General features: G+C 43.6%; 1 protein-coding gene across 1 annotated transcript in view; it reads left to right on the top strand.

Moving 5' to 3' along the window:
• adamtsl4 (ADAMTS-like 4) overlaps window positions 1–13,863 on the top strand; it is a 59,741-nt gene that overhangs the window by 12,850 nt on the left and 33,028 nt on the right. Inside the window, exons 3-4 of the mRNA XM_061820185.1 lie at window positions 49–599; window positions 2,462–3,065. Coding sequence (XP_061676169.1) covers window positions 49–599; window positions 2,462–3,065 — 1,155 coding nt within the window. The remainder of the gene's footprint in view (window positions 1–48; window positions 600–2,461; window positions 3,066–13,863) is intronic.

The raw sequence follows: 13,863 nt of genomic DNA on the forward strand, positions 1-13,863 counted from the left end.
TAAAAAGCCCAGAATGGTAATAATCTTTTTTCTCTGCGTATGTGGCAGGTGGCAGGGCGGAGATCCAGACAGGTGTTTGAGGCGGAGCCCGTGGAGGGGGTGTGGTCCGTGTGGACCGAATGGTCCGATTGCTCCCAGTCATGTGGCGTGGGCGTGTCACAGAGAAGCAGGAATTGTCTGCCGCCTCCGCTGATCTCACCTCCCGTCTCCTACTCGGTGCCCAACTGGGGCGGGCCTCTTCCAGCGGGAGTTGGGGGTCCGATCATTTCTCCCATGCGCCCCTACAATCCTTCACGTCAACACCCGCCTCATAACCAACTACCCAACGCCAACCAGGGGGTGTCACTTTATCGGAATACCCCGCCAGAGGGCGACGCGGGGCTGACCAATCCGTCGTCACCTTTCCATCAAGCTGAATACCCCGTGGGCCATCAGAACCGAGTGTCTGTGTACCGATCGCCTTACCGCGCTCCCTCACGTGCCTACAATCAACAGCAACGTACCGCCAGGAGGCCCAGCAACCCTGGAGCTTTGAGGGCCGGAGGAGGAGGCAGCAGAAGGTCGGTCAGCACCAGTCGGGAAAGTTTGCCTGTCAGGAGGTGAGTGGAATCCAACACGGACACACTGCTGGTCTAAGCGCCCACATTCAATTTTCATTTCATTTGGAGATGAGGTAAAGGGAAAATGTAAAAGAAAAAACAGTTTCTCCCATTATGAAAATATAACAATCTATTGAAAAAATATGTCCCTGGCTCAAACTGCAACTATCATTAAAAAAAAATCACAAATTCTAAAGTTAGCGTTTTAGTCGCATTTCAACATTATTAACTTTCATACAAGTGTAAAAATGAGTTAAATACTGTCACAGTAAAACTTTTAACTTTTATTCCAAATGATGAAAGCATAATGCAAAAATAAGACACCTCACCAATCCACTTTTTAATATTGAGAAGGACTATAGAAATATTACAGCGATGGTCAACCTTATCTTTGATTACAAGTGAACGACGCGGAATGTCATGCTCGGAAATCTTTTACTTCCTGTGTATTCTTCTCTAACTCCCTTTTGTCCTTCCTTTGGAATACTGTTTCCCAAAAAGTAAAACGCATGGAGATGTTAAACGTGATGTTGGTTCAAAACAAATTTGTGATACTCAGCGGCTTATTTTCCCAAGGAGGTTGTTGTATTCCAAATTGTGGGCTGATGTTTGTGCTCCGATGAGCTCAATAAACAATTTTTTAAAAGTGTTTTCCAGAAGCAGGAGATCATTGTGACACAACTCTAATGCTGATTTAGATCAAGTACACTTAATGCAAGATATGACATTTGCTTTGCGAAGCATCCACGCGGTTGTCTGCAAAGTGACACAGGAAATTAGATGTGCAGGGCTTGCATAAGGCATCAGCGCTCTGGAATGGCTGAGTGGACTCCATTTATTAAGTTCCTGTCAGGATCCAGAGAAGGATCAGTATCCTCCAAAAAGATCAACGGTGTGGTCTTTGGGTTACTTGGTGACCATGAAGAGTTTGTAACAGCAGTCAAAAATAACTCTGTAATAAATAAGTGCTTGGACTTTAGTTTTGACATTGGGGAGCATTTGTTATGAAGTCCGGGGCCATTAAACCATTGCAAATTGGACCGATGCCCCTCTTAGACTCTGAGTTATGATATTATTGTGTTCTTACTATATTATTACCGGGGGGCAGTCCAGTGACATAAAATGAAGTCGACTCAAATTGATGGAATAAATCCATCCATCCATTTTCTGAACTGCTTATCCTCACAAGGGTCATGGGAGTGCATGGAAACTCCACACAGTGGACAAGATCTGAACCCCAACCATACGCTAATGCTCCTAACAGGCATGCTTCTGGTAAAATACATAAATAGGTAACTCTAAATTGGTGCCTTAAGTCAACACCCGCCTCATAACAACTTCAGTCACTAGTTTAGAACTTGAGACTTGCTAGGCAGTAAGAATTATGAAGGAATCGATTTTATTCTAACTTGCTGTTAATGAAACTTGTCTACGTGGCAACTCACCAGCTGCAAAGTGCTGCAACACATCACAGCAGGCCCACAACCACTACTTAATCTGTCACTATAAAATTCACAAAGACAAGTCGGTCTCGCGTTAACTTCATTTTTTAGCGTACCGATAAACGGTCAAACATGTACTAAGTGTCATGTTTGTCGTACGTTTAATTGAGAAAACAAAAAAGTAGCTTGGCGCTCAGCTCCTTGCTAGAGAACTGCAAGTTGTGTAGAAAGTATTGAAACAGAACAGTTGGACATCTGCATTCAAATGATTAGAAAAGGATAAATTGGATGCATTTTCAGGTTATTCTGAAGGTTATTCTGAAATTTGAACATCCCAAATTCTTTTGACCAATGAACTTGAACAATTTCTTGTTTCGTTCCATCGCAATCACAGTGGACACTCTTTTCTTTGTCTCGCAGGTCTTCGCCCATCCGTCCAGGTCAGTTTGGTTACGGCAAAGTCCCTTTTTCCCTGCCTTTGCACCGACCCAGTCGTCAGGCTCGCCACACTGCTAACGGCACAACGTCGGCACCCAAACTAGCTGCCAGTGATGAGGATAATGATGATGATGATGATGATGAAGAAGACACAACCACCGGCGCCCCCGCTCCTACAGCGATGCCACAGGCCAGAAGCGAACACAGGCGTGTCCGAGTCCCACCGTCTCCTCACCTCCTCACACGTTCCCCTTCTTCGTCATCATCAGTCCTCGCCAGTCATCGCCGCTTCGATTGGCGCGCTGTCACCGCTCCGCCGCCACCTGTTTCATCTCACTCGCACCCCAACTCACAGGCCCCCAGTCCCCCTTTCCCCTACTCCTCGCCTCTGCACCGACCCTTGCACAGGGAGTGGGCGCCTCACCCGGGATTTGGAGCCGAGGCCCAGCAAGCCAGCAACATGTATCTGCTTCAGCAACCACATGGACAACACATTGGGGAGGAGGCAGGTGGCCTAGGTGGAAGAACACCGCAGAACTACAAATGCTCTGGTCCTGAGAAGGAATATCGCAGGTGCTTCTTGCAGGTAAGATAGTCAAAAATCTACTACAGCCTTGAATAGATCCCCTAGTGGTAAATAAAAAATCAAATAGACTGCTAACTTTTCTGTCGCGGACCGGTACCGGTCCATGAGACATTTGTTACCTGGCCACAGAGAGCGAATGACCAATTTATGTACTTTTTGCTGTATCGCGTTCACTGAACCTGAACGTTCATGCTGTTTAAATATGGAAGGAAGCTGCCCTAGAAAACCAAAGAAAGGTGGAGCCGAGATTTAAACCCAGAACCTTTCAACTGTGAGGCAGACGTGATCACGTGCTGCCCCTTTCAAAAAATAACAAAATAATTTCACAAACATTTACGTATGAACATTAGAGTGAACTACTGAGGCCATTTAATTGTTTGCTGTGGATTAGTTCAACTTCGTTCCAAAGAGGTTTACAAATAAAACACTCTCTCCCGATCAATGATTCAGGCTAGTGTAGTATTTGCGAAAATGTTGCATGACCCTTTTTTTTTTTTTTTTTTTAGCTTCCACTTCAGTGTACTGTGTGTGTGTGTGTGTGTGTGTGTGTGTATGTGTGTGTGTGACCCATAATCCTGATTAACATTAATGCGCGCAGTGTGTTGAAGGCTGGTGGCATTAAATAGCGTGTGTGAAGGTCAACAGAATGTTTTTGGAAGGTTTGATCATTCCCTAGCGCCAAGACTAGCCTGTTGTCCATGAGCACTGAAATGGAACCTGTGAAATCTGTGTGTGTGTTTGGATGAAGACCAGAATACACACATCTGCTTTGAGGCTTTGCTAGTGATGGTACACAGTAGGGGGCGGGGGTGGACGTGATAGATATGTGCCAAATTGTGCTGTGGTGTGCTGTTGTGTCTGGGACTTGCTCCATATATGGGAGGCTGTTGTAATGTACTGGGGGAGGGAGACGATGACCGGACAGGCAGGTGACGAAGCGAAATTTACCTCGCCATAACTGCGCTTTCGTCGAGACAAGAATGCCACGCTCGGAAGCTCCCGCAGTTAAAAGGGACATTTAAGGAGGACAAAGACAAAAAGGTTTCCAATTACACTTGGAAGAGGTCCACGGGATGGGGGAGTGATATCCAATGGAAAGTGCTACAAGTCAAAGGACAAATGTAGTCCTTTTATCAGGGATGCTTACCATATTTGGGAACCTAAGAATGTGTTAAAAATAGAATCTGCATGCCTCACTGGCTATTGATGGTTGGTACTGCAAAGTATTATGAGGCACTAATTTATTTCTAGTGCCCAGTGAGTTAAAGTCCCAAAGGCGCCAAGTCGAGAAGACATAGGTGAAGTAAATAAGCAAGTTTAAGTATACAGCGCCCTGCGATTGGCTGGCAACCAGTTCAGGGTGTACCCTGCCTCTTGCCCGTTGACAGCTGGGATAGGCTCCGGCGCTCCCGTGACCCTTGTGAGGATAAGCAGCTAAGAAAATGGATGGATAAGTATACAGCTGTGGACACTTCAGACGTATACTCCATAGTCTAATATTTGCTGTTCCGGCCCTCAGTCTAATTTTGAGTAAACTTAACAGACATGCTCGGAAGTACAGTAACAGTATATCCACAAAGTATTAACAGCGCTCCCCATTTTATGGCAAGTTTTTTTTTTATGATCTTTGAAAATATACTGTATGTACAGTATATGTATGTATAGAGTGCGTGTGTGTATGTCCAGTATATACAGTATGTATTTATTTTACTTCTACTTACTTAGTTCAAAATTTTTAATCGTGAACTATTTCAGTTGCTCGCTCCTTTTTGGAACAGGAAACTGGACTTTGAACTAGTTTGCGCAGAAAATGAACTTCTTTCGCAACAGCGTTGGTAACCACTTCAAGTTTTTGTAGTCATGAGCAGCAGTTGAAGAAAGCTCATTGTGGATTTTTGCGCATTACTTTTGATCTATTATGATCTTCTCTTTTGTTTCTAAGGCATAAAAAGAAGCTTTTCCACCATATTGAGTTACTTTGGCTGTAACTATCCTTGAAACAAAGCCAATAGATTTTTTAAAAGTTAAAAAAAAATCTTCCCACCATGTCAAAGTTGTACGTTTTCATTTCAGCCAAGGTCACAGATTGTTAGTTCCTGACTTAATCCTCAAAATGACGGACGGCCGCACCATTTTATGACTAACAGCACAACATTACAAAGCATTTTCTTGTAAACACAAGTGACGTGCATCCCCCCTCAGGCACGCTGCCACTAAAAGCAGTGACGTGCATTAAAAGTATCATCTGTCGTCCACTTTCCCAGCGATCGATCGTGCGTGTGGCCTGACGTGATGCACAAATACGATCAAGATGAGGAAAGTGAGCCTTGCATATCTGATCCCAGGGACAAAAATAGTGGCGGAGAAGCACGCTTGTGTCATTGAAGTGAGTTCAGCAGATAAGGAGACGTTACAAAGCTTCCTGTCAAGTGGAAGTGGGCTCTTGAAGTCGTGGGTTGGGTGCCCGCTTGGCACGCTTGGGCTCTTGACTTTCCTCTGTTAAGATAATTCAGCAACTGCGCCCTCTCTGGCCCGCTTTCATCTGCTTTCATCCTCTTCTCATGTGCGACGGGCCCCGTCGGGAAACACGTTTAGTCTCTGGCACCGGCTCTAATCGCTGTCCTGTGAAGCCTGAGCGTTGCGCTGCATATTTAGACCGCTTTAGCCTCGGCACAAGCCTCGTTTGTTTCACCTTTACTGGTTCACGTTTCAACTTTCCATCTGACGTGGCAAAAAGAACTCACACTCTGTATACTTGTTAAAAAAAAAAAAAAACTATAAAAGTAGAAGTACTGATTCAGTTGTTGTATTTAAGTGGGTCTATAAAGTGAGTTCAGAGATTGTTTGTTTAGAGACTACTGCTGAAAAATTACAAAGACTGAGAATTATGTAGTACTCAATTGTGACGACATAGCATTAGTTAAACTGTTTTCCATTTTAGTTTTCCAGATGTTTTTTTTTTAACATGGCTAAAATGGCCCCAGGTGACGTTTTCACACCAGTAGTTGTTTAGTGTAATCGTGACTATGTAGCTAGCTATGCCTGCACCCCGAAAATGATAATGCTTTAAACTGCCTCATCCATCCATCTACCTCTTTTCTTAGCAGCTTATCCTCACAAGGGTCGCAGGAGTGCTTGTGCCTATCCCAGCTGTCAACAGGCAGGAGGTTGGATACACCCTGAACTGGTTGGCAGCCAATCACAGAGCACATCGAGACAAACAACCACACTCACAATCACACCTAGGAGCAATTTAGTCTCCGATTAATATTGCTTGTTTTTGGGATGTGGGAGGAAACCGGAGTGCCCGGAGAAAACCCATGCAGGCACGGCGACAACATGCAAACTCCACACAGGCGGATCCGGGGTTGAACCTTTGACCTTTATTGTTCTATTGCTGTTCAATAAACGGCTAACAGTTAATCGCTGACTGTGGTGTTGAGTCATATGAGGGCATAACAGCAAGTTATTATACAGTAAAAGCAAAAGAACCATCACTTGGCTTGTGTGTATGTGTGAGTGAAGCAAAATGTGACACTTCTGATTATCTACTAGTTATGTGTCATAACACAGCCCGTCTGAGGCCCAAACACACCCAGCGGTGTGTTTTTGCTGTTAACGTGGAAATGAGAAGTTTGTGTGCGTGTTCAGTGTCAGAGTGCAAGAGGGGTGGGGGTGGGGCGGGGGTGCCGCAGTAAAGTAGCAGTGAAAGGGGGTTCTGTTTTGGGGAGGATTAGCAGTAGCGAGGTGGTGAGTTCAAGGTGAAGCGCAAATAAAGAGGAGAACAGTGACTTGAAAGCAAGTGCGGAGAAGAAGTGGAAGACATCTGCGCTGTAAAGTTACAAAAGAAATGAAATCATGGAGTAATACTGAATACAGTTAGAATTGATTAGTTTCAGAATTGGGAAGTTCAGGCTTTACAGCAGCAAGTGGGGAGTACAGCAGCACTCTTTAACAATAACCCGAAGATTAAAAAAGTATTGCTCTGCAATTGACTGGCGACCCGTTCAGTGTGGACCCCACCTCGCTGGTCGATATAGACTCCCGCAACCGTAGTGAGGATAAGCGATATGCAAAATGGATGACTGAATGGATGGATCTTGTACATATTTACAACATCAAACCATAAGTAGTGTAATCCAGTTGTGCCTTGAGATATGCGAGTTTCGTTTGTTGCATGACAACGCTTGCATTGAAATATACTTCATGCCATTAGTTTGTTCTGGATGATAAACATTTTTTGTAATATCTGCTTTAACAAGACAAAATTATCACAAAAAAAAACTTTTTTTCTTTTGCTTTAATTCAGTGGGTATTGTGCCACTCCTACTGGTCTGCATGCCTTGGCCACCGGGGGGCAGTGACACAGACATACACATGTACAAAAAAGGTGGTATGTGAGCTGCAGTTATAGTCCTTTTTCACAGAGGATATATCTCCATCCATCCACCATTTTCTTTGCCGCTTATCCTCACCAGGGTCGCGGAGGAGTGCTGCAGCCTATCCCAGCTGTCAACGGACAGGAGGAGGGGTACACCCTGAACTGGTCTCCAGCCAATTGCAGGGCATATGGAGACAGACAACAGTCTTGCTCACAATCACACCTAGGGGCAATTTAGAGTATCCAATTAATGTTGCATGTTTTTGGATGTGGGAGGAAACCGGAGTGCCCGGAGAAAACCCACGCAGGCGTTGGGAGAACATGCAAACTCCACACAGGCGGGGCCGGGATCGAACCCGGGTCCTCAGAACTGTGAGGCCAACACTTGCCCCTTGAAGATAAATATGTGTCTGTGAATATTGTTGTATTACATATGTGGAAACAATTTGGTCATCTGAATTTCTGGTTGAGAACGAATATTCATCCTTTGTCACGAGTTGAAAACATCCTTGAAAGTTCTGACGCAGTTTCATGAAAGTATTGGCTTGGACTTCAAGTGTCTTGTGTTCGGCGTCACTGAAATGGTCCTTAAATGGAAATCAGAGTAGGTGACCGATTGAGTCGTGCCCTCTTTGTGGACGCAGGGCGGGGGACGGTGTGAGACTTGTGCTTTGTGGAGAATCAAACGGCGGGACGGAGCGCGTCAGTCGCAATGGAATGCGAGTGTGTGCCAGAAGAAAAGAAGAATTCATGGAAAAGTGTGTCTGACAGAAACCTGCGTGCGTGCGCGTGTGTGTATGTGTGTGTCTAGGACCTGCTGTCAGAAGGACGGGGGGGGGGGGGGGGGGGGGTGGAATTTGAGAAGAAGCAGCAGACATGTCATTTCAACACTCACGATGCTTGTAAAAGGCTGAAGATTCCAAAAGCCCAATCGTGTACTTGGGCCTCCTCGCCGAGTAAATATTTACGCGCAGTCGCCAACCTTTCTGCACCCGTTCATGGGAACACAACACGCTAAGAACACGCTGCTGCCATTGTTGCTACCAGGCACACTCACCTGGCTTCCATCTCGTAATGATGTCATGAATAGGGCGTTGCCGCACAGGAAACATATCATGAGGAGATTTTGTGCACAATTTTGGGACAAAACAATCCCCAATGGGTTGCGGCATGCACGCAACAAACATTCTCATTCTCTGCTTTTACCACTTTAACAAGCGTGTGCACCCCACTCGTCTTGAAAGAACAACAGTCGCTGATAATGAGCTCCCTTGTGAGTGGAGCCCCGCTTCGTTCAAAGTCTTGCTTTCAAGGTTACTGCACATACGTGCTGTTTATCACCACACTTTTTATTTTCATTTTATTGAGCTCTGGGGGAGTTAAAAGGCAATTTATGGCTGATGCAATATTTTCTCAACGGAAGTGCCAACATGTGTTTTCATTGAAAAGTGATGCAAAAAAAGAATCACTATTCACAAATGCAGCTATGTTTTATTTTCTTCTTTGGGACCTGTCTGGATACTCAAAATAACGGAAATAGTTGGAAATGACTTGAACATAAAATATGTAAATATTTTGTTTGGAAATACATCCTTTTCACCGAAGCCACTACTAAAGGAGATGACACGCAAAGCCTGTCAATAAGCCCGTCTTCTTGTATTTCTTTTTCTTTTTTTTTTAATTTAGTGACTACCGTACTCAGTCCCGCACTAACCCACTCAGTGGCACCCTGGAAATGATGTTGCAGAAATATTGCAGTGGAGCGTAGTCCCCTGTCTCCAAATGATTAAAAACATTTTTAGCATTTTTGCTTGCACAAAATAGTCATAAACTAAATATAGTGTAAACATTAAAGAAAAATTGTTGCAAACAAACTCAACCCATCGATCAGAGAAGGTCTGTCTCTTTTGTAATTTGAATATGTTCAATAAAGATGGGGGGGGACATCTTTCTGAGGACCCCTTAGCTGCCCAACACAATGCCTGACCTAAAATAAATGATGTTCAACAACATTCAAGCAACATGTACAGTAATAGTACATTTACAAAAATGGCTGTCTTTCAGAAGAGAATAAATAAGGTGTGGAAATGATACATCAAAGGGGCACTCGTCATTAAGAAAACTACGGTTCTGTTGTTTTTTTTCCACTGAATTCTAGCCATGGGGGCGACAAAATTTACAGATTACAGCTTCAAGATCAACTGTGACCAGTCCAGTGATACGTTTGTCGTAACGCAGTTGGATTCAAAGTCCAAATAAAGAGTCTCTGTAGATTTGGGAGATGTTTGTGGTCCAGGACACGGATTGCCCGTAATCCACGCAGCCTCGGTCGGGGACAGGAAAACGGCAAGCAGAAGGCACAATGGCAGAACTCGTGGTCAGGGACAAATGAGGAGCAGGAGAACGACGAGGTAGGAAGGTCAGGGGCTTGCAGGTTTGGCGATGGAAGATCGATCCAGTTTCGGCAGTACATCCGGTACAGGAAGGTGGGGGCTCAGAACAAACGCAAATCACTGTACAGCGAAAGAAATCATGCCGAATGAGACGGTTCCGATAAGAGGAGAGATCCTGAGGGTATCTCATCTGTTTAATGAAGACAAAAAAAGGGAACTTTATTTTTATCGATGATAAAAGTACAACACATTTTTGTCAATGAGCCAATAACTGAAATCTAAAGAGAGACTCCTCTCTTTCATGCTATGACTAATAGATTTCTGGTTTCAGTTGCTAGTAGAATTTCTTGTTTATCTGAACAGTAGGTCCCTTTTGTAAATAATGCAGAGCAGGACATGCTTGAAGTTGTGACCAACTTCTGACTAGCAAGCTGAGGTCCCCCGGGCTGCAGCAAACAAACAACACAAGAAGAAGAAGAAGAAGAGCTTTTGTGTGCCAGAATCGAGCACAGTGATGAGCATTAAGTCACTGGCCGTGAAAATACTTTCGCTTGTGGAAAGTGTTTTCAACAATGTGAGTGAACATATGGAACAATGAGTGGACTTCCACTTCCATTTCCTGCCTTTCTCTCCATTATCGTATTCTACTTTATCAAATTGCGTCCTTGTGCTGTTTGATTGTTTTTGAGGCTCCTATCGGTTTTGGTCCCTGAGAGACGCTGCGTATCTGTGCGTCAGTGTCTCAAGGCAAAGGGCAGCATCCTTCGCGATTGCCGCTCTTGTTGAGCGATGCTTTTCCTTTCCTCAAGACCACTTCTGACTTCCCGCTGGGAAGGGGGTCAAGGCTGAGGACGAGCCGTTTCCCGCCATAGAATGCTAATCGCTAACGGCAAACAATGTGTTCGTGCCCAGGCGTGTACACATTACAAATAGGTATTCATTATACAACTTCACAAGTCAGATAACATTTCCTAGCCTCTTGTTCTTGTTAGCAACTTCAATTCAAATCGGTTTGTGTAAATCATGCATTGTTTCTTTAACAAATCTGGTTAAAGGGCTCTGGCCCCCCACACACCAGAGAAAGCGTAGGGACAGTCGGCAGGTCATAGTTGCGCATAATAGCACAATACTTTACATATCCAATGGACACATATTTGACTCTGCAAGTGATCCATTACCCTTATTAAATAAAATACAGATGGCCGAATAATGTACATTATATTTAGATGGCACATGGTGGGGCACTACACACACACAAACACATGCTGTATATGCACACAAAAACACACACACACACACGCGCCGACCTTCGCCATGTTGCAAAAGTCACTTGTGTGCGTCACATGGGCTGTAATGCCTGAGGAATGACCGTGTTAGACTTTCTCGCGCACCATTCATTGAGTTCTAATGTGCAGATGTGCAAGCGTACACTCACTTGCATGCCGTCAATCTGGATGACGCGCCGCCGAAACCATTCCCCCTCAGTCTCTCTCACACACACACACACCACACACACACACACACACACACACACACACCACACACACACACACACACACAACACACACACACACACACCACACACACACACACATACTATGCTAAAAGCTTCCCACTGATCCTCCCGCACAAAACTCATTAGTCGTTTCTGGCATGGACTTTGTTTATCACCCCTGAGTGTTATATGTGATCAGGACTCATTTGTTTATATGTGTGTGGTATTATATGACTTTGAATGTGTGCTTGTGTGCGCACGCATGAGCGCAGCTTTTGCACTCCACATCCAAAAGACACTTTGAGCAGCTGCATTGACATTTCTTCCAGCCGCTCTTTGCTTCCATCTGTCTTTCACTCATTCCATCGCCCCATACTGATGTTTTCTCTACTCGGGGCTCCTTGATGAGTCGCCCTCATTCACCACAGTCATCCACCGCTACCGCTGCCTCCGTTGCTGCCAACGAAAGCAGCCGAAACCTTTCACTTGATTTAAAAAAAAAAAAAATGTAGTGAGTATTACATGAAAAACAATTTCTGTTCTCTGAATGTGAAAATAAAGTTAACATAATGGATACAAGATGAGGTTCTTTACAATTAGAAGACATGTAGAACAAGCAGGATGTAACATTCAGGTTTTTATTTTTTATTTTCTCCCCAAATGGGGTTCTTACTTTTTCCTTGCCCGACCGGGGGGGTTTAGATCAGGGATTGTTTCCAATCTTATTCAAGTATCTGCCTGTCAAGCCCTTTGAGACTGTTTTGTGATTGAGGTAGTTCACAACTTGAACAGTTACCTGATGAACACTTTTAAACTCCTTTGCTAACCGAAACAGGAGCACCTACCAAAGCCTAGTCACCAGATGAATTAGTGTGGAGGCTTGCTACGCATAGTAAATCATTTATTTCCCTGCTAAGTATTGTAAATATGATCAAAGACTTTTCTGACGCTTTCACAAATGCATACATATTCATTCATATATCAGAAATAGTACCATTTCATTTGCTTTCCACTATTGTTTGAATGCAAAATGGCTGACTCGTCCTGGCACTTCGGCACACAGACCCCTCTGGTGACATTCACGGTAAAGACTGATTGAGTGACAAAGAAGAGCAGTTTGCAAAAAACAAAAGTAAAGGAACTTTCAAGACACTCATACATTTGTTAGGAGAAAAATCTACACATGCAAAAATGTAATTACTAGCATCTTCAGAAAACACCTAACGGTGAAGACATTTTGGCATTTAAAATTTGAAAATTATTACTTCAGAATATTTTTTTCTTCCAAACTTTTATGACCTTTTGATAGCAACAACTGCCAATGATTCAAAAACTTATCTTTAAAAGTAGTTGATTTTCCAAAGGAAATTCAATGGGGTATTTTTACCATTATTGATCAAATAATCAGTACATGCAGGACTAGTCTTTTTTTTTTTTTTTTTTTTTTTTGCTCTGTGCTTCTGGAATTAAGTCAACTTTTGTTTGATTTTTACTTTGCACTAACGAGTGACAAAGATAATTAAGGGATCTGCATCAAATAATGTTTTCTTTTGGATATTTAGTGGAGAAAAAAGTGGAAGTTGCCAGAAATCCAAATCCCTCAGTAAAGTACAGATATGAAAATTTCATTTGAGTGTAGTATTTGTGGTCCTTGACATTACAAGACTGTCATTAATGTTTAATATTATTCCAAAATGCACCTTCTCCTCATAGACTCCTCCCCGCATATACTGTTATGTAAATAATCACCCCAAGCCACTGTTTACAAATGTATCATCACTATTGCATGCCTGCCGTTAATTAGGCAAGACTCTTATTTCTGGTTGTTGTTTTTTTCTTCCAAAGGAAAAGCAATGCAAGCAATGCTGAAAATGAGCGTTATGTAAAGCAGTTAAATAAAGGTTTTTGGGGTAGCAATGAAGTTGATCAGGTTGCTATGAAGTCACAATAAGTGATTGTACAAGTGAAGCGAGCGCGTGCCGCTGGAAGCTAAGTATGTAAACCTATTGGACTTTACATGTGGGGGGAGCCCTTTAACCTCTGACCTGGAGGGAAAGAATACATTCCTGAAGGAACCGATGGCCTGGTGTAGTTGGCCACTGACGCCGGCGCAGAGTTATCAGCGTAGCCCCTTTGTGCCAATTTTTCCCCATTTAGATTCGGCGCTATGAAGCGTTATATATCCGAGATGATAAATGAGCGCTGATAAAGCAGTCGCACACTTCATGCTACAAGACAAATACTGTAGGTCCAATCCCAAATATTCCCCCTAATACATACAGGAATGTGTCTGAAAACGCCCACCCAATCACAACCAAAAGAGGTTGCCAGGGTAACGGGATTAGTTTACTTTGAGATGAGACGGTCGTAAAATGTAAACAAAAGTGATCTCACTTGTATCACAAGCATGGAAGTTGAATCTTTGAAGGGGTTTCGGACTGTGAAACAAGGCAGCTGCAAGACTAGAGCGGTTGATTCAGTTCGCTTCTTGTTCTGTTCATGTCACAGTAACGGCCAAAATGAAATATT

This window comes from Syngnathoides biaculeatus, chromosome 5 (assembly GCF_019802595.1).
Source record: "Syngnathoides biaculeatus isolate LvHL_M chromosome 5, ASM1980259v1, whole genome shotgun sequence".
Lineage (NCBI taxonomy): Eukaryota > Metazoa > Chordata > Actinopteri > Syngnathiformes > Syngnathidae > Syngnathoides > Syngnathoides biaculeatus.